The sequence below is a fragment of the Anguilla rostrata genome, chromosome 12 (assembly GCF_018555375.3).
Source record: "Anguilla rostrata isolate EN2019 chromosome 12, ASM1855537v3, whole genome shotgun sequence".
In the NCBI taxonomy this organism is placed as follows: domain Eukaryota; kingdom Metazoa; phylum Chordata; class Actinopteri; order Anguilliformes; family Anguillidae; genus Anguilla; species Anguilla rostrata.
Genome location: NC_057944.1, coordinates 38,919,423 through 38,943,269, shown reverse-complemented (window position 1 = coordinate 38,943,269; position 23,847 = coordinate 38,919,423). Strand labels below are relative to the sequence as shown.

The 23,847-nt window shown below is 45.5% G+C and overlaps 1 protein-coding gene across 2 annotated transcripts in view; it reads right to left on the bottom strand.

Annotated features, from left to right (window-relative positions):
• The window catches only part of LOC135236573 (rho GTPase-activating protein 42), a 79,861-nt gene that overhangs the window by 4,788 nt on the left and 51,226 nt on the right, over window positions 1-23,847 (bottom strand). Inside the window, exons 7-22 of one of the 2 annotated variants that reach the window (XM_064303026.1) lie at window positions 18,901-19,005; window positions 17,421-17,550; window positions 15,787-15,887; window positions 15,169-15,278; window positions 13,995-14,051; window positions 11,273-11,351; window positions 10,904-10,943; window positions 10,309-10,371; window positions 9,288-9,362; window positions 8,636-8,717; window positions 7,001-7,059; window positions 5,860-5,965; window positions 4,721-4,880; window positions 3,335-3,500; window positions 1,674-2,108; window positions 1,062-1,218 (exon numbers count right to left, since the gene is read on the bottom strand). In XM_064303026.1, the coding sequence (XP_064159096.1) occupies window positions 1,062-1,218; window positions 1,674-2,108; window positions 3,335-3,500; window positions 4,721-4,880; window positions 5,860-5,965; window positions 7,001-7,059; window positions 8,636-8,717; window positions 9,288-9,362; window positions 10,309-10,371; window positions 10,904-10,943; window positions 11,273-11,351; window positions 13,995-14,051; window positions 15,169-15,278; window positions 15,787-15,887; window positions 17,421-17,550; window positions 18,901-19,005 (1,925 nt within the window). The remainder of the gene's footprint in view (window positions 1-1,061; window positions 1,219-1,673; window positions 2,109-3,334; window positions 3,501-4,720; window positions 4,881-5,859; window positions 5,966-7,000; window positions 7,060-8,635; window positions 8,718-9,287; window positions 9,363-10,308; window positions 10,372-10,903; window positions 10,944-11,272; window positions 11,352-13,994; window positions 14,052-15,168; window positions 15,279-15,786; window positions 15,888-17,420; window positions 17,551-18,900; window positions 19,006-23,847) is intronic. The other variant, XM_064303027.1, reaches the window with a different exon arrangement.

Genomic DNA, 23,847 nt, shown 5'->3' with positions numbered 1-23,847 from the left:
AAAAAGTGAAAAGCAGGTAATGCAAGTTACCTATGAGTCAGCAGCCAGCTGTGCTACAAGGGGAAACCTGGTTTGATAGGCTTACAGAGATAAAGCAAGCAGGGTAATTTATGTTACTGACATTTTGTTGTGATTGTGTCTTTTTTTTGATGATTTGAGGTTTTTCTTTGATCCTTGGGTATATAAGGGTGAAAAGTGAAATGGCTCAAGGAGACTAGCCATATAGCCATTCCACAACATTCACATTTTCACCATTGTATGCTGCCATTATTGAACACACTGTATGATAATCTCCACTTGCCTTAACCTGGCATTCCTCTTTTGCCTCTAAACCACTGCACACCTAGTGGTTTTAAGGTCCTAACATACACACAGAACTCAGGATATCTGCACCCTGTAGTCACTCGTCTATACACTACTGCTGTAGCAAGATAGGAACTGTATCTTTGTAGCCTACACAAGCTGGAGGCATGTTCACGTCTACCAATATAGACAGCGATCTGTATACGGCTACACACTACTGGCTGGAAGAGGCTACAGCCCTTCATTTGCAGTTTCATTCTGTGTATAACTGTTAGCACAGAGGAAAGGTTAAAACATTATTTTAAAGTCAGATAATTGAGGTAACATTAAATGAATCCTGTTCCAATAGCACTGAGTAAGACACGTCTGGTGTTTAACGTGTCTGAGGGAATTCTAACACATAAAACGGTTTGCATTGACTGATCCCTGACATACCCTCCTAAAACCCACCAATTCATTTTGTCCCCTGTAGGAGACATGAGCCTCTGCTCTTAACCTCAAGAACCCTACGTTCTACTACGCTGACATCTACACCACAAAATTAAATAAATAATATTTTGGAAAATATTTTCACTGCAACATGCTTCTTTTTTGTCATCCAAGACACTTGCATTATGTTGAAAAAGTAAAAACTTTTCCAGGCCACAGGAGAACATGTCTGGCAGTTGTACGTCACCTCTGGTTGAAATACATGATCAGAAAAAAAACGCTTTTGAAGTGTTTCAGAAGCTCACGCGACCCGGTTCTGGTGTACTCACACTGAGCCGGGCCACTGGTAGCCATTACTGGCCGAGCCCTCGGGCCTGCGCCGGACGGCCATTTTGGGCGGGAGTTCTGGGTGGGGCGGGGCCTTGGCACTGTCCCGCTGGATCAAGGCCACCAGACTCTGGACAGATCCCCTGCAGCCGTGCTGACCTGTAGGGGAAGGGGTGGGTGGGGGGCTGGTCAATCACAGCAACAGTCACACACTCCTCCAACTCAACAGTGAAAGAACTACAATTCCCAGGCTTCACTGCCGTGTAGCCAGCCTGAGGGATCACACCCACAATACAAGTGAAGTGTGGATGAATTCAGAACACACGGTAAATGGTACATGCAGACAGTTTATGCTGTTGCGTATTTACTGAAGCAGTTCAAGTTAAGCACCTTGCTCAAAGGTACAACGGCAGTGCTCCACCTGGGAATCAAACCTGCAGGGGTGTCCCAAGCCCAGTTCCCTAAAACGCTATACTACACAGGGCTGCAGTGTGGCTGGTTTTTGGTGAGTTCCCACCCTTACGTGCACTTGTGTCGTAGTGTGACATCCTCTCCCATCCCTGCGTGGGACGTGGCGATCGTTGGTGTATGCGAGTCGGACTGAGGGGACGCACCTTCGGAGGTACCCAGCGATGTGAGGGAGGGGGCGGCTGAGGGCTTGAGGTCCGGGGGCTCCAGGTCCGTCAGGGTGCGCCGGGACTTTTTGGGGCCGTCCGAGGGCTTGTGGCCCGCCCGGGAACAGGACAGGGTCTGGGAGTCGTCCGATTCGCCGTCTGGATCGGTCGCCTCGTCCCTGGAGCTGGAGCTGGTGCGGGCGGCGCCTGGCGGTCTGGCGGCCCCGGGCGGGATGGCGGTCCCCGGGGGGGTCGCGGTACCGTTGGAGGAGGAGCAGGCCTGGGACGGGGTGCCGGACGGGCTGCCGGGGGACTGGTCTGGCGCCTGAGACTGGGAGCCCGTTTTGGACGAGGTGTTCTGCTCGGAGGAGTGGGAGGAGAGGGACTCGATGCTGCCTACGGGGGTGCTGGCCAGACTGCTGCTGTACGTGTCACCTGAGGGGGGGGGGGGGGAGAGGGGAGGAGAGTGCGAGGGAGGGGTAGACGGTCACACTGGGGGTGCGTCTCATCAAACTAATGCGATAAAACCGCAACCTGGGCAAAAACCAAATAAAGGACACGAGGCTGTCTGTGACACACTGTAACTTTATATGCGAGCAGGGCTATCGGCCTGGTGACCCACCATAGAGATGTACTCCTGGCCCTTAAGACCACTGAATTCTACTGCAGTCTCAGCGACATACAACATATGCTCATCTACTCTAAGAAATCCACAATATTTTATGACAGCAATTCAACTGCTGACCCACATGCTCTCTGTAGCCCACCCCAGACCTAGCCCCCCTTCGTCACTGAAAAAAAAAGTACACAGTCCTGCCTGTACCCAGTTCTGCATCTGCACAGTCAGCACACCACCAACGCAGAAGCCGGGCACATTTTAAGAATGCATACAATGAATATGTAAATAAGGATAGGTCGTATTTCTACATTGTTTTATACACAGTAATGTCAGGAATGTCTGGCCTGTACAGAGCTTTTTTTTGTGAAGAATCTGGCTTCTAAGAGGAAGTACTTGGAAGGGCAGTGACACAGGGCATTGCCAGAGATAATATATGCCGTTCTATCCGACCGGTCTGATCCACACTCCTAACCTTGAAAGGTCTGCCCTCCCTCCTTTCTTGAATTTTAGAGCCGTCTGATTTTCAGGCTCATCATGAATATTCATGAACAGCGCACAGAACACAACACACGGGAACACCCTGTGACCAGCCCAGAACCTTCCAGAACCTTCCACGGAGGGCAGAAGGAGCACAGGAAATGGCCATCTGGTTTGCATTGCGAGTGCTGCCGTGCTGTTATGCAGTCTGGGGGAACACAAGCTACCTCAGAAAGCCACTCCAACGACCTGCTGGGCAGCAAGCACGTCTCGTCCAAACTGTCAGGCCGCACAGCATTGTTAAAGCTCTGTCTTCATACAGTTCATTAGCTAAGAGGGTTCTTGGGTGAATTTTCCTGCTTTTGTAGACTTCACATGCTGGTTGTGAAGTATGTTGCTGGCACATGTGGTTCACATACTGATCCTGTATATATGTGTGTATGTGTACCATTAAACCTATCATCCTCACTTAAAAGTAAGTCTTGTTTTGTCTGATGGGGAGAATGTCATTTGCGTTGTGACACAGAGGCACCCCCTGCTGGCTGGAGGGTGCGGTGCGACTCACTGTCTCCGTCAGCCAGGCACAGGGCCGGGGGGTACAGGCCCCGGGACTTCCTGGGGCCCGTGGACAGGCGGGGGCCCCTGCTCTTGCGGGAGCTGCTGCAGTGGGCCTGGGGCTGGGTGGAGGGGGGTGGCACTGGGGCGTTGGGGTCGGGGGCCTGCTGGAAGATCTGTGTGAGCAAAAGAGGAAGAATAAGCCCCACCTGCGCTCTCTATTTTCTCTCTGTCTCTCACTCTGTCACTCCTTCTTTCCCTCTCTATCTGTCTGTCTCTCTCTCTCTCTCTGTCACTCCCTCTCTCCCTTTCTCTGTTACCCCTCTCTCTGTCTCTCTCTCTCTCTCTCTCTGTCACTCCCTCTCTCCCTTTCTCTGTTATCCCTCTCTCTGTCTCTCTCTCTCTCTCTCTGTCTCGCTCTCTCTGCCACTCCCTCTCTCCCTTTTTCTCTGTCACTCTCTCTCTTTGTCACACCTCTCTCTCTGTCACACACTCTCTCCTTCTATCTCTCTGTCACCACTCTTTCTCTTTCTCCCTCTCTCTATCTCCCCCTCAGAGCTGCCACACACTCAGTAGGGAAAGTGAAACAGGACTGGGAGAGTAACCCTGCTGAAATGCTATGGGGGCAGACCCTGCAGCTCTGGAGCCTCGCTGCTTGGTTTAAATAAATAAAAAAAAAACCCTTCTCAAACTGCTTCAAAGGGGGAAGAAAAGCAAGCACACTGCACCGCCCGTTTCCTCCTGCAGTCACACAGACCGCTGAACAGCTTCCTGATTTCACATTACCAACAACTGTGGGGCTGCAGAATACCAGAGCATTTTAATATGCATATTCATTAGTTCTGCAATTCATATTCATAACCGCTAATTACATTTCATTCACTACAACAGAGCCTTAACAGATACCAGACCATTGGGCTCACCCATGCAATAGAATAGTGCCTTAACAGATACCAGACCATTGGGCCCACCCATGCAATAGAACAGTGCCTTAACAGATACCAGACCATTGGGCTCACCCATGCAATAGAACAGTGCCTTAACAGATACCAGACCATTGGGCCCACCCATGCAATAGAACAGTGCCTTAACAGATACCAGACTGTGGGGCCCATCCATGCACTAGAACAGTGCCATAACCAAAACCAGACCATGAGGCCCTTCCATGCAGTAGAACAGTATCTTAACCAAAACCAGACCATGGGGCCCATTAATGCACTAGAACAGTGTCTTACCCAAAACCAGACTGTGGGGTCCACCCATGCACATTGCCTTAACCGGATGAACCACCCAGCAACCCTTTTTTTTACATAGCATTTTAAATTTGATAGGTGGGCGTGTCCATCTCTCCAACAGCAGGGTTATCAGGAGCAAATATCAGCTGTTGCCCACTGGCCTTCTCAAAGTTCTCCATCATGATCTCCACCACGATGTTCTGGAACTTGATGTTCATCATGGCCGCCACGGTCTCCTCCTGGGAGCGCATCAGCGTAGGCCCGAAGATCACGCCAAGGTTGGCCACGGTCATCATGTTCGACTGGCTGTGTGTGGACACCCTGCGAGATGAGACGTACGCCTGCGATAACTATTTAACCTTGGTGTAGCAGCTAGTGAATGTGAAATTTTCAGGTAAATGAACCAGTTTTATATTAAAGGGCAAATTTATTTAACATTCAACTAACAGCTTTTACATGTACCCTCATTTTTTATTTTACATATACTGGTTGAACACCTGGATCAAATAATTATCCTGAATATTTTTTTGTTGAGGAATATATGTATTTCACAAAATATTTATTATTTTCTTAATTCAAATAATTTTGGGTTTCGGTAACATGCTTCGGTGAAAACTCCCAGAGATCTATGGGAATATTTTTAAACATACAAGCATCTTAAGAGTTTCAATTATGCATTTGAGTCTGTCCTGCTTGTTTACTTGTCAAAAAAAGAATGCTTTATATCAAAGGAGCACCACCGTTTCTGTTCAGAAAAAATTCACACAGATGACATTTTTAAAATGTCACAGTTTATTAATGTTTTATTAGCCTGAAAATCGTGGCTGAATATCTGTCAGAACTGTAGTTCTGGTGACATTTCTGTGCACGCCTATACTGAATGTGCATACATATCCATGAGATACATTAAATATGAAACAGACAGGGCAGACGCTGTTTGTGAAAGACTACTAAAGAATGGAATCTGTCTAGATCTGTCTTCTGCCGATCAATGTGATGGGATGGTGACTACCTGGTGATCATATTCAGGAGTAAATAAAAATAAATCTCGCAACACAACCAGAGCTCTGAGGTACAGCTCTATCGTGTAAAATACACAACGCTTCCACGCAAGATGGAAGAGCGCATGGAATGACTTCCAGAAAGCATCTGCTGGTGTCAGCTAAAACATGAATGGAAATGTAAATTAAAAGGAGATAGGAACAGTGACTGTTTCCCATGGCGACTTAAATGCGATTTTAGTGACTGGCGTCTGTCGCTTGGTGACCATGGTGCGACGGTTCGTCGAGGGGGGTCATACCTGACCAGGTGTCTGATCAGAAGCTCCAGCATCTCTTTGTTCTTCTCCGGAAGCTTGTGGATCAGGGCGTGCACGGAACACACCCTTTGGTTCTGATCGTCCGACTCTGTGGGGGGTAAAGACGGGCGTACGGTACAGAGGCGGACTGATCACACTGCTGCAGCTCAGAGCATAAACTGAACGCATTTACAAAGTGTGTAAGGTGTGTGTAAGTAGCTCTAGATAAGAGTATCTGCTGAAATTGTAAATGTCCATGTAATGAGATCCCTGTATTTCAGAAATGTTTTGGACTCAGGTTAGAAACAGCCTCATGCCATGGGGAGTAGTTTAAGTAGATTGTGTGCTGTATAGAGTAATATCTTCATCTAAGAAGATGCTCTTCTGTGTATTTTCCTGAATGGAAAATCCCCATCCAGCCGGGCTGTGGTTCCATCTCAGGTCAGGAAGTGAGCTGAAACCCAGGCCAAGCATGCTTCTTTGCTAAAGGAACTGCTCGTGTCATCCTGACTCTGGAGATAAAGCTGTCAGTCATGACATCCATTTAACCTTTTTTTTTTTTTTTTTAACGTTTTAGGCATTTATCTGATGCTCTTATCCAGAACAGCCTACACAGCTTACATTCCTCACAATCCATTTATACAGTTGGAGATTTCACTGAGGCACTTCAGGTTTAGCACCTCACTCCAGGGTACAATGGCTGTGCCTCACCTGGGAATCAAACCTGCAACCACAGAGTTGCAAACCCAGTTTCCTAACATAATTTAATATTGAAAATGATTTCCTTGAAGAAAATGTATTTTTTCTGTCATTATTATACATTTTATAAAGCTTTGGGTATCCATAATCAGATGCCTAGAAATATTCCAAAATAGTTTCAAAATAATAATTACATCGGGGGATCTAAATAATCAACAGAATTAGCTATATTGACCCTTTCAATAGACAAATTCACTCCTTCATTTTAAACTGGCCCGCAATAAATATTTCAAATGTTGAAAGACTCAAAATAATTAAAAAAAAAGGCCAAGATGTGTGCGTGGTCTCCAGACGTGTGCACGGGGAGGTCAGGACATTTTGTAACAGAACCCCTTCTGTGGGACGCCAGCAACACTGCTCCCCGGGCAGGTGTTTTACGACTTACTGACAGCGGTGATGAAGTCTTTGTGGAGCCGGTACGTCATGAGGGGATCTGAGAGACATCTGGGGTGGGAAGAAAAAAAAACAAAAGAGAAAGAAAAGAAAAAAAAGAAAGAGGGAGATTTAGAGAGGCATTTCGCTGACCAGCGCGGTCTGTTTGATCTAAAGCCGCGTTTCCACCGCAGGAACTATACCCCGGAACTAGGAACCTTTTGAGGAACTCAGTGCGTTTCCACCGCAGGAACTAGGGTCTAAATTTAGTTCTGGGGGCTTTGTTTTACCCCCCAAAACGTTCCTGCTCGGGGGGTAGTACTTTCCGAAAGTACAGGAACCTTTTGGGTGGAGCTTGCAGCGCTGAACATTTCTGATTGGTCGAGTACTCGTAGCATTTGTGTTGTATTTATTTTCCGCCATTACCCGCCATGTTTGAAAATATGCAGCGGCAAACCAATTTATTTTCATAATAACTTCAAATCAAACTTGTATGTTATGCGGCGCAGTAGCCTACTTTTTGTTATAGCCTGTCAACGTCTTGGAATTATAACGTGTGCTCTTCTGTTATTTTCTTGCTTTAGTATTCGTTTTATAAAATGCTAAGCATTCGTTCTGGGACAGCATATTACGTAGGCTACCAAAACATTCAAACGGATTAATTCGGTTGCTGAATATTTTCTTCCGGATTTTCTTTGTTAGCCCGTTGTAATTGACTCAAAACGTTTGATACAGTTATGTGAGGTATGCGGTAGTTCTGCATAATTAACATTGGTGATACAGTACAAGCAAACTGGAAATCACCTTTTTATCCGGGTAAAATAACAGGTTAATTCTAGTAATCTTCGCTTTATCTTTTTCAGACTGCCGTAATTTTACTCAATTTTACTACCATTTTTCAATTCCACGAAAAGACCAGGAAGACTATGGACTCATTTATGGTGCATGGTTCGCATCTGGAGGGCACACTTCGCTGCTCGGCTAGCAGTAACTTCGAAGGAAAGCAAACGGTGGCTGTACCACTACTAATTTACATTTTCACGCAAGTCCGAGTTTTCGTTCTATTCTTGTCATTTTGCGATTAGCCTATATGGAATTGACAACGAGAAAGTAATAAAACAGCAAATTGTTTACAACGTGTGCATGTTTTCTGCTGTTAATGAATGTGTTTGAGAGGATATATGAAAATCAATAAATACAAAAGTAACCATATATAGTCATTGTTGGTAACCCGTTGTATATAAGTGGAATAAACTCCTCTGGGCTGTCCCGGTTATTAGAAAATAATGTAGGCTACTTCGGTGGTAGTATGGAGTTACAGAAGAAATCATATGACAGATGGACCGACGACAACGTCAGTGGGCTAATTTGCCTAATCTTCGCGGTACTTTAGACCCCGGTGGAAACGCAGACAACCATTGGCTGAAGGAACCTTTTAGTTCCTGGTAAAGTAGTTCCTGGGACTGAAAGTTCCGGGTAATTTTGGTGGAAACGCGGCTTAACAGGCGCGGCGTCCGGTGAGTCACAGCTGTGAGTGGACGACAGTCCGGTGAGTCACGGCTGTGAGTGGATGACAGAACCGCGCCGGCTCGGCGTGCGTCTCCGTCCGGTGACGAGCGGGCCGGGAGGGTCCGCGGGGCAGGCTGACCTGAGGTAGTCTTTCAGGCCGCTGGTGATGGTCTTGTTGTCCCAGACTTCGGGGTCCAGGTCCTCGTCCGGCGCTGATTTGGCTGCGGGTGAGATTCGGCAGCTCAGCTCGTTATGCCGGAAGCACGTGGCGTGAGAATTAGCTGAGTAACAAGGCCCAGCTATACTGTATACAATATACTGTATTAATGTGAGCTACTGTCCCTGTCTAAAGCAGCGGGTTATAGACCCCCCTCCCCAGTAAAATACAGACCAACAGTCTGTTATGACGACCAACCGTCGTCCCAGATGTGCAGCTCTGTTGAACGGGGTGGGGGGGGGTGGGGGGGTTGGTACTTAATACACGGGTATTCAACCCCAAAACCTCCCCCACTGGCTGTGTCCCTGACTGTGTAACCCCAGGCTAGGCGACACATATTCTGAGTGAGTGAAATAATAACCAAACTTAATCAGAAAGGTAAGACTTACACACTTCAGCATCCAGGGCAATAGAGGTAAACTGCCAACTGACTCATTGTTATGTTTTTCTATTTTCTTTCAAGGCTCATGGCTGCACAGTGATTTTATTTGGCCAATCAGGGGGATCTATAGTGGCTGTAATTCTGGGCAACTAAAGGAAAACCTCCATTTTAGGAGAGTTCTGCCAGCCTTACCAAACACAGCAGTCATGAGCTTCTGCACTTTAGAGTTCACCCCTCCGATCCTGTACAGTCCCATGGTGTTAATGCCTGCACAAACACGATGACATCACAGGACCTCACACGTCAATCAAACACTCTCATCCAGCTCGCTATAACATACTTTTGGAACGGCTTTGTCTGTAATAATATCTACAGGAGATCTCTGGGGGGATTAAAATGCATCATTAATTGGGCTAATCCTGATAATGGACACTGAAATTGAATTTTATTCTTTTGAAAGAGTGTTTCTACCATTTTGAAAGTGTAGCCCACGGAGATTGTTTGGCTGTACACATGGGGAGACATACTAATTTACAGTCCCCCATAAGATTAAATTTTGAATGATATGCATGTCCAACCAAACACTTTATTATGGTGCTAACCTTGTCAAATATACCAGTCTGTGTTGATTTACAATAGCATTAGTTTAACTTGAGTAACTGGAACAACAGCGATGATACTGCAATAATAATAACAGTAAACAATTTATATAGCTGTTTTCAAAACAGTGTTACAAAGTGCTTCACAGCAAACAACAGAACTTAGAAAAAATTAATAGCAAGAATAATTAAACAGAGCTGATATAAAACACACCAGTACCAACAGCACACAGGGCACCACTGGTTAAAGGCACGTCTATAAAAATGAGTTTTTAAGAGTGATTTAAAAGATGATACTGAGTGTGCCAGCCTAATACCCTCATGGAGGCCATGCCAGAGTAAATCAGCTGGTGGTTCTGGGCTCAGCCCAAAACCAGCGCTTCAGAACCACGGCCATGCCAGCGTAAATCAGCTGGTGGTTTTGGGCATTTCAGAACCACGGCCATGCCAGCGTAAATCAGCTGGTGGTTTTGGGCATTTCAGAACCACGGCCAAGCCAGTGTAACTCAGCCGGTGGTTCTGGGCACAGCCCAAAGCGCACTCTTCAGAACCAGGGTCACACAATAACTTTTAAACCAATGGGAAGACAGACAGGAGTGAGACAGACCACTCACCCCTGTCCTCCACAAGGCTGATGCATTTCTTCACAAAATTAAAGCCGGCCTCGTTCAGGAAGGCTGTGCAGGAAGAGAGGGCAGGGGGCGGGGTCAAACCCATTACTCTACGGGCCCCCACAAGGGCCACATTTCAGCGCTGAGCCTCTGTTCCTTGTCACCGAACCCCCCTCTCCCCCCCCCCAGAATCTATGTGCCTGAATGAGGTCACAGAAAGACTGGAATCTCATTTATCCTGTAATGTGGAGGGAAGCTCCACTGCCTTCAGCTCATAGGAAAATATTAAAAAAAAAACAGAGCAACCTGGAACCAAACTTGTACATTATTATTATTATTAGAAGTAGTACTAGTAGTAGTAGTAATATTATTAATATTACAATAATTATCATTAGCAGTAATAGTAATATCATTATTATTATTATTAGAAGTAGTAGTAGTAATTATACACATAATTCATTCACTTTGCATTGTATTAAATACAGCACTAAAACAGGCAGCAGATAACACATACAGATGACACCAGATTGGTAAAAACAGAACAGTGACCATGCATTCTGTCATTCACATAAGAGATTTAGCATAAAAAAACACTTACTCTCCTCTTTTTTGCTCAAAATGGCTGGAAGGTTGTATATCTAAAGAAATCAGAACATATCACATTAGATCTCCGCAACCCCTTTTGTTGTGTGTGTGATCCATACAAGCACCTACGATGACGCAGCTGATCACGCCTGTATTCCACAAATCAAACAGAAGAGGGCGCCAAAGACACAAAAATCCACACAGAGAGAAAATGCCTGTCTATGAAAGCCCTACCTCATCTCAGCCTGCATATCACACACACACACACACACACACACACACACACACGCACACACGCACACACACACACACACACACACACACACACACACACACACACACAGTCAGGGTGTGTTAATTGTAAAGATGCGAGGCTTCTTACCGGCTCCTTCCCGTCCATGGCCTCCAGCCAGAGCCTTCTGTTGGACTCAGAAAGAGCCTGGAGAGTGACGATGCCATGCCTGAGAGAGAGAGAGAGAGAGAAAGAGAGAAAGAGAGAAAGAGAGAAAGAGAGAGGGGGGAAAGAGAAAGAGAGAGAGAGAGAGAGAGAGAGAGGGGGGCAGAGAGAGAGAGAAGAGAGAGGGGGGAAAGAAAAGAGAGAGAGAGAGGAGGGGCAGAGAGAGAGGGGGAAAGAGAAAGAGAGAGTGAGGGCAGAGAGAGAGAGAGAGAGAGAAAGCGAGGGGGGCAGAGAGAGAGAGAAAGAGAGAGATAGAGGGGGGGCAGAGAGAGAGATGGTCCAAGGCATAGTTAGGCCCTACAGAGCCAGCAGGGTTTTCCCTCTCTAACCCTGTAACCCAACCCCCTGTCTGCCCTGTCTGTTTAGGTAAAACGCTACTCCTCCGTTACCCCACGCGCCTCAAACACTGTCCCTGCCTTCCCAGAGTGCACCGGGGGCCGACCGTGCGTCCCAGAATGCATTAGAACACCCGCGCTGACGCAAACAGCTCAGTGTGGGAGCGTAGTTACACCCCGGATTTATTATTCACATAGAAATAGAGTTTTGAGAATCTTGAAAGAGTGAAGAGTGGATTTCAGTGAAGCTGTGCAGCAATTACTTTCTCTACCCCCCCAAACAACACAGCATTATTATTGGCAAAACTGAATACCTCAATAACCCCCCCCCCCCCCACCCCAATTCACCGCCAAGTGAACCCTTACCAAAATAGAATATTCTGAAAATACGTGGAAATAAAACATATCAAAATACTGCAGAATGTCTGTAATAATTTTTATAATTATCCATAGGCACTACACTTTCAGATATTACTTTATATATTTCTTAAATACACTGCTGTGAAATATATCTCCTTTTATATTTTTGAAACAAGTCAAATGTTTACAATATATTGCAGAATATTCAATTTCAGCAAAGGAATTGTGCAGTGCATAAATTAAAATTGGTTTGGAAAGATATTTTACAGCCTTGCTTTGATCGGTCCACAACCAACAATGGACCCTATGGAAACAGACAGTATGTGGATGTTTATAAGGCATGAGAACACAGACCTGCCTTCTGGACAACCTGACCTGTCATGGCTGAAACTGCACACACCTTCCCAGCTCAGCTCTGAATATATTACCCTAGCCCTTTGGCTCTGAACAGGCTTAGCCAGCACGTGTGCATGCATCCATGACAGATCCGAGCCACTTCATTCATTCATTTACATGTCAGGCTCCCCCAGGAAACCCAACAGCACTTTCATAAGAAAAGGTCTGCCTGTGCCAAAAATTCCACAGCTTTCAATATTTCTCAACATAATTTTTTTTTCAATGAGCAATTTTTATGCACTTCTAATACATTTCTTTTAAATTAATCATTTTTAAATTTGATTAATTCATACAAAATAATTCCGTATTTTAATCTCCAATATACGAAGTGGCATTTAGCCCGGGTGATATTGGAAATATAGATCATACATCAGTCTAAGGTCTGCATAATCAGCATAATCAGTGCTGTGGTCCATTGTTATGGATTATTATGGATAGCACATTAATTACAGTGTATTAGTCAGTGCTGCCTCAGCTGACAGGCACGTACAGCAGTAGATGGTGTAATTATTACTGGTTGAAGTAAAGTGCAGTCAGCGTTCAGCAGAAGAATGTCTTTTAACGCGGTGAGAATGAATTTGCAGTTGTTGTACAAGCGCAGCCGACAGGAGAATGGCGGTTAGCGTGAGCGCGAGTCAGCGGCGGCTCAGTCTGGTCGGGGGGCGCGGAGGCGGTTAGCTGCGCTGGCTCTCCGTCACGCGGGTCTGATGCTCGCGCTTAACCGCACTCGCAAAAACTCAACTCCGGGAGGCGCGTGACAAAACAGCGCGACGTGATTTGCCTTATGACTGACGGAACGCTCTGTGATATAGCCGCAAATGCGCTGCCGTCATTAAAAAATGAATCGCTTCAGTGCAGTTGCAATAATACCCTTTCGTAATTTGAGCCGACTGGGGCTCGAGGGTTTTCATTATTCCCACTTAGCAGCGGATACGTTTTTTTCCCCAGACGCAGCATAACAAAGAACGGTAGCACGCATTACACTGAGCCACAGGCCCCTCCTCCATATTGGCCAGCAGCAACATATCTATATTCAACACAACACTGTATCACAGAAGGATACAGTAAACGGAATGCATTATTAATTACTAATCCATCAAATTTATTTGGGGATTTGCAACTCTATGGATAAATCTACGATAATATAATGTCTGGTACAAAGAAAAAAGTGAATGGGTTCAGCATTTATTTGAGTGGAGATGCTTGCAGGAGGGGGGATACGAGTTTTATATATTCACTGCAGTGTCTTTCTACCATTTTTTTCCTCTAAAAACATTCCACAAGTCACTAAAACCGAGTTAATTTTGTAGGGCCTGATCTTTGGAAAATTTTTTAGAGGATTTCACTTTTAACTTACTTGCTAACCCAGCCAAAGCCATCACATGGGACAGCCGTGAGTGTATGGAAGTATCTACGGTAAGTCATCACATGCATTTCTGCAGAGCCAATCAGATGAGATGATTTGGTGGTGAAGACGAATGAGGTTTAGCAGCACGCATGCAATGAAAACCATGCAAACCTCGCCACGAAAGGACACAACAACGCAGGGAACATACCGGACTTTACAGAAAACTTGCAGAGGCCTGAAAGTATTTCCGTGATAGATGGTATTTCTACATTAACATGGAAAACAGAGAGAGAGGGGACATTTGGGTACACACAGAAAAACAGACTCTCTACTTTTAAAGGGCCAGTCACATGTAAACACAGCAGGGCGGTCAGTCAAGTCATGCACTGAACAAAAACCAGATGAGAAGATACGCCGCTTACAACAAGCCAATTAAAACAGGGTTTTGCCCGGAAAGGCCAAATACATTTGATACTTCTTTTTTGTTGTTGTTGATATTTTAAATCTGAATGGGCCAGTTTCACAGACACAAATTAAAGCCTATTCCAAGATCGAATTAAATTTTGAATGGAGTTTTTCCATACAAAACTCAATTTAGTCCAGGACTAAGCTTAATCTGTATCCATGAAACCGGCCCAATGTGTTTTCAATTTCACGTTTCTGATGGCCCTAGCTCAAACTCCTTATTTGGAACATTTCTCCTTCTTCAGCCTGGATCAGATATCTCCCAGAATCCTCTCAAGGCCCAAGGCAGCATTTTTTTTTTAGCATTCCACATCCATGACATCCTCCATATTGATCCCATTGCTGTGGTGTCAGCATGCTCTTGTCCAATCCCTGCTCCTCTTGTTGCCCATGTGACTGAGGCCCAGAGTAAGTCCTACCACACTGCTCTTTGTCCTTAACTCATATATAAAAGCATCCGCCACCATTTTGAAACAAACCCATTAAGTGTTCTGAACACCCACTCCTTTCTATTTTAGCTTCCTGCCTGTTTTGTTCCCTGTTGCTGCTGTAATCTTTGCTGTCATTTTCTTTTGCAACATTTTTAACCTTTGCATCTCTAGTGCTTATATGAGATTAATTTACTAGTAAACGAGAAACATTAAAGTAATACAATGCATTACTGTCATTATTATACGGAAATATGAATAACAAAAATTAGTACTATTACAAACACCACATTTTTCATTAGTGAAATAAATGTCTCTTTGATCACTAACTGCCATTGTTACCATTGTTAAAAATATTAACTCTTGACTGCTCATTGTGTTTCACTGTGTTGAGGACAAAGCACTTTGTGGACAGGCGGACTCCATATCCATGCATGAAGAACAGTTTTGGTGAACTTAGGGACACAGTGCATTTGGACCACCACGCACCTCTCCACCACCTCTATGTCGAAACAGAAGCGCTTGTCGATGGAGTCGGTCTTCCTCCGGACACAGGACTTCAGTTTGAACATCTCAGGCGGACTCACCACCACGCCATTCTTCGAAAACAGAAAGAAAAAAAAAGCAGAGGCCCAAAGATGATGGTTTTTTTACATGTTGCCCTGGGAGACAAACTCCCAGGAAACACTCACACATGCAAGACTGAAGGTGAGTCTTTCTGAAATTAACCTAAATTTATTCTAAGAAAAACACCGGAAAAGGATTAGATTGGATGCTTCCAAGCAAACACAGAAAGCCTTTCTCTGAGCATAATTCTCAAATGGTTAAATGACTTCTTTCCTGAAATATTTCATTTCAATTTCAAATGAGATACAATATTAACTGTTAAATAGTTTAAAAATTATGATTAGCATCCCATCACTCGGTGAATGCAAAGGCACTGTTTGCCTTCTGCACAAAAAGCCACATCCATACCTGTCCATATAAAGTATATTCCATTAGATTAATTCCTAACAGCATATTACAAGTGTAACTGTACAACTTGTCTGAAATTGTGCGGCAGAGTGTACGTGAAACTTATTTTTCCGCTATGAAACCTGGCCTTACTTGCTTGCAGGCGGACTTGTTTTCCGTGTTGCTGATGAAGAAGGTCTTGGTCCCTTTCTCGAACGTGCAGTAGTGCCTGACCCAGGTGCAACCGAGGGGACCTGGGACAGCGAATCGTTATCTGTGACGTGAGAACCACAGCGCGCAACATGCAAACACGCACAACACGCATATGGGGCGACATAGCTCAGGAGGTAAGACCGATTGTCTGGCAGTCGGAGGGTTGCCGGTTCAAACCCCGCCCTGGGCATGTCGAAGTGTCCTTGAGCAAGACACCTAACCCCTAACCCCTAACCGCTCTGGCGAATGAGAGGCATCAATTGTAAAGCGCTTTGGATAAAAGCGCTATATAAATGCAGTCCATTTACCATTTACGCAAAACACGCGGTCTGGCCCATTTCCTGGAACACTGGGTTCTGGGACGAACGTCGCCGAATTAAATCCCAAATTAAGACAGATAGTGCCCCCGACAGACACGCTTATCTGCTCACAGAGAGAGGCTTATTCTCAGAGGAGCCAGACGCCCCGATCCCTTTACACTCGCAGGGGAAATGCGATACAGCTTTGATCTCAATCCAAGCTCGGTTCGGTTAGCACGCGGTCATTAGCCACGCGTGAAGCCTTTGTGTTCGGCTCTGCGGGAATCGCGACCGCACAAAATTGCAGAGAACTATTCTCATCTACGGCTACTGCGCCGCAACTACTGCCTGAATTGCATCCTATCTGTGTGGGAGATTTGTACACCCAAGAACACTTGACACAAATCATGAGGACGTGGGTTATTATTTTAATTCTGCTTTCAAAGTTAGTTCTTGAAGCAGAGAGTTCAGTACCCTGGGTACTGACCCTTAAGGAAATTAAACACACAGCTATATACTGTAAGTACGTTTATTAAATATAATGAAGCAGTTTTTAGCCATTTAACCACACACAAACACATACCCATACATACACACACAAACATGCACACAAACACACACACACATGCATGCGTGCACATGCACACACATGTACACGTGCACACACACACACATACATACACACACGAACATGCACACACAAACACACAAACATGCACACATGCACACAAACACATACTCATGCAAACACACACACACACGCACAAATACATGCACACAGAGATGCCACACACACATTGACAGATATGCACAAACATGCACACACACACAGGCACGCACGCACATGCACACACGTACACACACCGCAACATCTGAAAGTGGTAATAATGAATGATGTATATATTTGCGCATATGGACTGCATTTATATAAATGGACTGCATTTATATAGCACTTTTATCCAAAGCGCTGTACAATTGATGCCTCGCATTCACCAGAGCAATTAGGGGTTAGGTGTCTTGCTCAGGGACACTTCGACATGCCCAGGGCGGGGGATCGAACCGGCAACCCTCCGACTGCCAGACAAGTGCTCTTACCGCCTGAGCTATGTCGCCCCCTATATTGTGAAGTGTTGCCTAACATATATTTTATTTCACTTCGATTTCAGCAAAAGTCCATTTCTTTAAGGGGTGGTTGGTGACAGTAAAGAGTAAAGAGACATGTGCACGCGTGCATTTATGCAGGCGAGCTACGCTAGTGGGAACGGACAGACTTACGCTTCTCCTGGACGTACAGAAAGCCCTCCATGGCCCACTTCCCCGGGGGTATGTAGTCCTGATCCACCGACCTTATCCTCTTCATCAGATTTTCCACTTCCTGTTTGGTGCTCTCAAAGTTGTTCCTTGTCTTCGCGTCGACAAACACAGGCCAAACATCGTCGATGTTAACTCAAGCATTGCTACTGAAGCTCAACGTGTTACTGTGAAAAATGCAAATGGAAACATGCGCGTGCACTCTCCAAACAGATGTGTTAAACAACAACACATAACGTGTCATTTTTGAACACACCTCCCAAGTCTAGTTAAGGACAACACATTCTGGTGTTACTTTCAACTCAGTCCGTGTTTTAAAAGTCTCCCTTTGTAAAAACATAATTCACAGGGTGAACGGTATCTACAGCTGGGATGCGAGGCATTTGGCTGTACAGACAGCGGGTGCAACTAGCGACTGTAAGATATTACAGCTGCTCACCGTACATGCTCACTGACCGCCATCAAAGCGCATTTATAAGAGACCAGGCTCCTGCTGATAGCCGCTAATATCCCCCTTCAACCGTTTCATCTTTAAGCGCGAGGCTGAGAAGCTCTGTAAACGTCGAGCTCAAGGTCCACGGCGCGCGCTTTCATTTCCCAAAAGGCCGATTAACTCCTGAAAGGGGGCCGCGGTCGTTTCGTCCGGTATCTCCGAGGGACAGCTGCGTGTTCGGACTGGGGTTCGCTCGGCGACTCCGCGCGCGCTGGAACGGCATTAGCGGCGAAACGGGCTCAGATCTGAAACCCCGGGAACGCATTCTAATCTCCCTGACAACGGGAGAATTCTAATCACCAGCATTCTCTTTATGGACGCAGGACGCCCAGGCCCTCGCCACTGAGCTGGAGGCCTTGTGGTGCTCCAGGTGGGAGGCCAGTCTTGAGAATGAAAGAAATATATGCAGAATTACAATTACGTAAGGGACATGAAAATTAACTAATGCCTTTTAGTCGAGTTCCCTTTTAGAATACATTAGATACATTGCAAATATATATAAAACAGTATGTATATATTATTTTTAAGCCATCACCACCATTCGTACCAACTGCACGCAGCAATTTTGCAATTAAAAAAAAACTTGAATATAAATTTAAATTCAGTTCACAAACTGAAAAAAAGAATATTCCCACCGAGGAATTTTTTTCTAATTAATGAATGAAACTCCAGCTGAGCTGGGCCGGGACTGGACTGAAATGCGATCGGACCACAGCTCTGCAGAATATCGGTTTACTGACGGTCTGAACCCCCCACCTTCCCTCCTGCTGTTTAAAGCCCGGTCCATACGCGCGCCCCTGGAGCGCAGCCGTGAGAGACAGAGAGAGAGGGGTAGGGAGGGAGAGAGAGAGAGAGAGTGAGGGAGGGAGGGAGGTAGGGAGAGAGAGAGAGGGAGGGAGGGGAAGAGTGGGAGAGAGAGAGGGAGAGAGAGAAGGAGAGAGAGACGCTCACATTCTGGAGATTGAACTGCAGCTGTTTCTTGTAGGGCTCAAACTCCTGCGCCAGCTCATAGCCCTCGTGGTAGAAGGTGAACAGGCCCTGGAGGAAGGCCAGCAACTGGGAGGGGAAGAAGAGGAGAGAGAGAGAGAGAGTGAGAGCGAGACAGAGAGAGAAAAAAAGGACATAGAAAACAGAACATGGACACACCAAACAAGCTGGTGCAACTAGCCTGGGCCTCACTGGACAGTAAGGATGATGCTGGTTCTTTGAGAGTCTAAAGCATGAATTCTCAAATCTGGCCCTCAAATCCAAGCCCAGCTCTGATTTCCTTACTGCCAGGTAAGTAACCAACGATTAGTGCTCCTGATTGTCCAGAGTGCATTCACACCTGACTCCCAGGTAAAGGGTGTGCAGGGAAACTAGCAGTTCTTGGCCCTCGAGGGCCGTGATTTGGGTAACAGGGGTCTAAACCACGGTCTAAACTACCTGCAGAGGGTGAGCAATCAAACCCATGTGGGTGACAAGAATTAGCATTTCAGTTCTTGGTTAGCATATTTACACTGCACTGGTGCGTCTGTAACATTGCTTTGCTGGTCTGGAAATGTCGTTAGCCAGGGCAGGCACAGTTATTCATACTAACCAGGAGCTTATGCTTTCTCCAACACTGTGAGTCACTCCGGATAAGAGTGTCTGCTAAATGAATTTAATGCAATGAAATGTAACAAGCGATGCTCCAATTATAATTGGCCTTTGCATAATTACCACAGTTCACAGATGTTACCAGAAGCATGTAGCTGAGTCACAGGATGAACCAGGCCTGACACCTGTTCTAGCCTGCCCATAGGACTCCAGTGCATTATAGTGCATTACAGTACATTACAGGCATTTGGCAGACGCTCTTATCCAGTGCGACTTACACATCACACAGCTTTTACATTGCATCCATTTATACGATGATTCCATTTATACAGTGCTCCGTGCACATTGTTAAATCACCTCCAAAAGGCTTAATATGGGTTCTACGCAGACCTAAATGTACACTCTTTAGAGTTAAAAGCACACTACCAGAGTCGATTTAGCATTGCGCAGTGAGAAGATGGAAATGATCTGCTGAGACGTTTCGTCCGTCTCCTCGACCTGACACGTTCAGGTGAAAGTGGATGCTGATTATTGTGCATTCCCCCCGTCGACTGAATGCCATGAATAAGGCAGGAAGTGACAGGAAATGAATACACGTTAGCGGGTAGCGCTAGCAAGGTGAGCTCCCTGACAGGCCCGTAACTCTTTTCTCAGAGAGGAGAGTGATTTGTTTAACGCTGAAAAAAAAATAATAAAAGGGGGGCTGTGTTCACACCGACATAAACTCTACCCATCAGTCATTCCTACAGTTATGTGTTCTTCAGCATAATTCCAGGCTGTGACAAAAGAAAAAAAAAGTTTTTTTTTTGTTGTTGGTTTTTTTTTCCAGTCACCAAAGCGGTGAGACTAAAATGGCCGCCGCCTTGCTGCTCGTAGGAAACCAGACATCTGCGGCGTGAATCCAGATAAATTCAGGTTTTTCTCTCGCCAATTGAGCCTTTCAGGGTTCAGGGATGAGTCGCGTTAACTCTGTTCTTTATGAGTGTCTATATTCAGCTCCCCCCGTCACCACGTTCCGCAGCCACGCTCCGCCCCCACGCTCGCGTTTGGGTCGCGATCTGGCACTCCGCCCCCTCGCAGCGGACGTAAACAAACGAGACTTCAGCCTTTGAAAAGGGACGCGAGGCTCCCTTCTCACGCTCCCAGGCCTCCTAATAACCAGAGAAATTAGCGTTTCCCGTAAACCCCGCCCCCACATGAAAGGGGTTAGCTCTGACGGCTGAGAGGTCCACGGCCTTTAAAGAGGCCGTTCTATGAAGAGCTTTTCGAATATCCAGCAGGCTCTAATTTACCTCGTTTTTTAAAATTATTTGCCAGCAAACAGCTCTGTGGTTTTACCTTCCTTTGTTCCCCCGACAGGAATCCGGGGGGGGGGGGGGGGGTTTACCGCCGAAGCGAACTCAGCGGGAACACCGTGAGGGTGACGTACCGTCAGGGCCCTGACCCATAATTCCACCCGTATCCGCTCGTGTGAAGTACTGTGCTGTAGGGGGCCGACCGCGACTTGCATTACGCGGTGACCAGGGTCACATGATCACGCAGAACACTCACAGTTCCTTACGCCCACGTCAAAGCTATCTGTGACACACAATATGGGAACCGAGTTGGGGTGTCACTGCAGGTTGTGCATAGAGATAATAATAATAATAACAATAATAACCATTATCATCGTCATCATCATCATCATCATCATCATCATTCACACAGCGCTTCTCATACAGGTGTTCAAAGAACTTTCCTTCCAAAGACAACACGACAGAAGTGAAATAAAAAGATAAAACAAGGCAGGCATAGTCTAGAAGACTATGAACCAGAACTAAAACAAGGTCAAACCTGAGTCAATGTCCCCTACAGATTGCGACATCACGCCAGAGAACCAATAGGAGCGCTCCGTTCCATTGGCTGGGAGTCCTGGTCTTTAGCTCAGTGGACTAACAGTATCTCCTGTTCTGCAGAGGGCCTGGGGTGGGCTGTGGATTGGGTGGTCTGAAGCTCAGAGCAGCCCCGCCCCGAACAGCACACATGTATATATCTACGAAACCATGGCTGTCATCCGAGCAGCCTGCCTCCCACGGTCATAAACCCAGGCAGAAAGCACACACTCACAGCTGGATCATCTACCAGTGATGAGTTCAGGCTCATTAAAAACAAAACGTTTTTTATCAGGAACTAATTATGCGCACTGAACGTAGCCCTTTCTCTGGTGTCAATCATATTCTCTGTGTGAGACGATTAAGGTTGTTATGTTCTGCTCTTTTTTAACGCAGATAAAAGGTCTTTCTGGTTCACAAAAATACAAAGGTCTAGGTTTACAACCAAGTGTAACAGTATGCAACATTATGATATATGATATACCTTCCCAGAGATGATGCTGATGCTCTTATCCAGAGAGCTGATTTATACAGGCGGACATATCTTCAACTGTCACTACATGATTTTAACGCACATCATTTAGAAAAGATCAGCAGCGTTTCCTCACTGCCCTCATCAACAAAACGAAGGCAGCAAATCCAAAACGAATATCAATTTCTGATAAAAATGCATCGCGATCTCATTCCAGCCCTTTGGGTGAAAAGCGGGGCTGTGTACAGTACATCTAAGAAATTCAGGGACCACATTCAGAAAATATTCCTCTACTGCTGCCTTCATTAAAATGAGCCTAAAATATTTAAACCATTCCAGCATGTGGCCTTGCTCAGTGAAATTCAGTATGCTGATAGCAGTCTTATGTACCCAACTCTGCAGCCTCGCCACAAGTGCAAACGCTAATTAGTGAGAACCTGCCAATCACAGCTTCTACACTGCATGGCCAAAAGTATGTGGACACCTGACGTGCATACATAATTATGGGCATTAATATGGAGCTGGTCCACACTTTGCTGCAATAACAGCCTCCACTCTTCTGAGAAGGCTTTATACTAGATGTTGGGAGTTTTGCTACAGGGATTTGCTTCCATTCAGCCACAAGAGCATTAGTGAGGTCGGGCTCTGATTGGGCAGTTAGGCCTGGTGTGCAGTTGGCTTTCCAATTGATCCCAAAGGTGTTGGATGGGGTTGAGGTCAGGGCTCTGTCCAGGCCAGTCAAGTTCTTCCACACTGTTCTTGACACTGTCATGCTGAAACAGGAAAAAGTCTTTCCTAAAGTTTTGGGGAAGTACAGACTTGTCTAAGATTTGAGAGTTGCCTTCACTGGAACTAAGTGGCCTAGCCATGAACCCATGAAAAACAGCCCCACCCCAAGGGGTGTCCAGATACGTATGGTCCTATAGTGTATATTTAGGTGGGCTATTCAGGTCTTGAGCTAAGGACTGCACTCAACATTTTCAATTAAGGTGAGGGCAAAGCTAACACTGAGCACAGATCATTTCTAAACATAATTACTGAGTCCCATACATATCTGCACCACTGTTTTAACCCAAAGTGCTGACATAAGATTGTAAATACTACTTAACCCTGGTCACCATGGCAGCCAGCACATACTGCTTTTATTGATACTCAGCCCTAAATGTATCAGTATTATACAGTTGACTCACCTCACCTGATTTCTACTGTCTGAACTAGTTGGTGAAAAATATAAAAAGTTCAATAGAGTACTGGGTGGCACTTCAGCATGTTCAGGTGGATAAATGGATACTACAGAAAACTTGTGTGAGTCGCTTTGAATAAAAACATCTTTAATTTGAATAAAGTGAAAAGAATCCGACATGTATAATCCATTTTTGAGTTTTTCATCTGATTAACTTTAATATCCTCCGTGCTATATTGATTTTATGCATGGCTGATTGTGAAGATGAAATGACAGCACCGCCTAACCCAGGAGCTGCCGCACATGCAGTAACCCACGTTAACCCTGCGATGTTCTGTATCGATCCTCACCATCGTGGAAGTTCAAGGGGCCAGGTTGATGATTGACACTGTGGTGTTAATTCTACACAACAATGTTAACCTGATTGCCTTTTGATCACCTTTTGCCATTTAGGAAGATGTCTGATTTGTTGGTAGCACTGATGGATGGCTCCTATTGACCGACTGCATAACTGAAGAGGAATGGAGCTTTATGCGATGATGTCACCCTCCACGCCTGACCCGAGTGTGGATTCTAAATTTGTCCAGAACGTTTGAAAAAAAAAAAGAACCCCAATTTCTTCCTGAATTCATGCACTCATGATTGTCTTGATTAAGTATCTAGACTTCCATATTGTATTTTTATTGGTCATAAACATTCTATACATTTAAAAGACTTTAGAATTGTTACGTCATCATTAGAACGTTCAGTTCGGAAAACATTCTAAACACCTCAGTGTGATCTCACACCTTAAG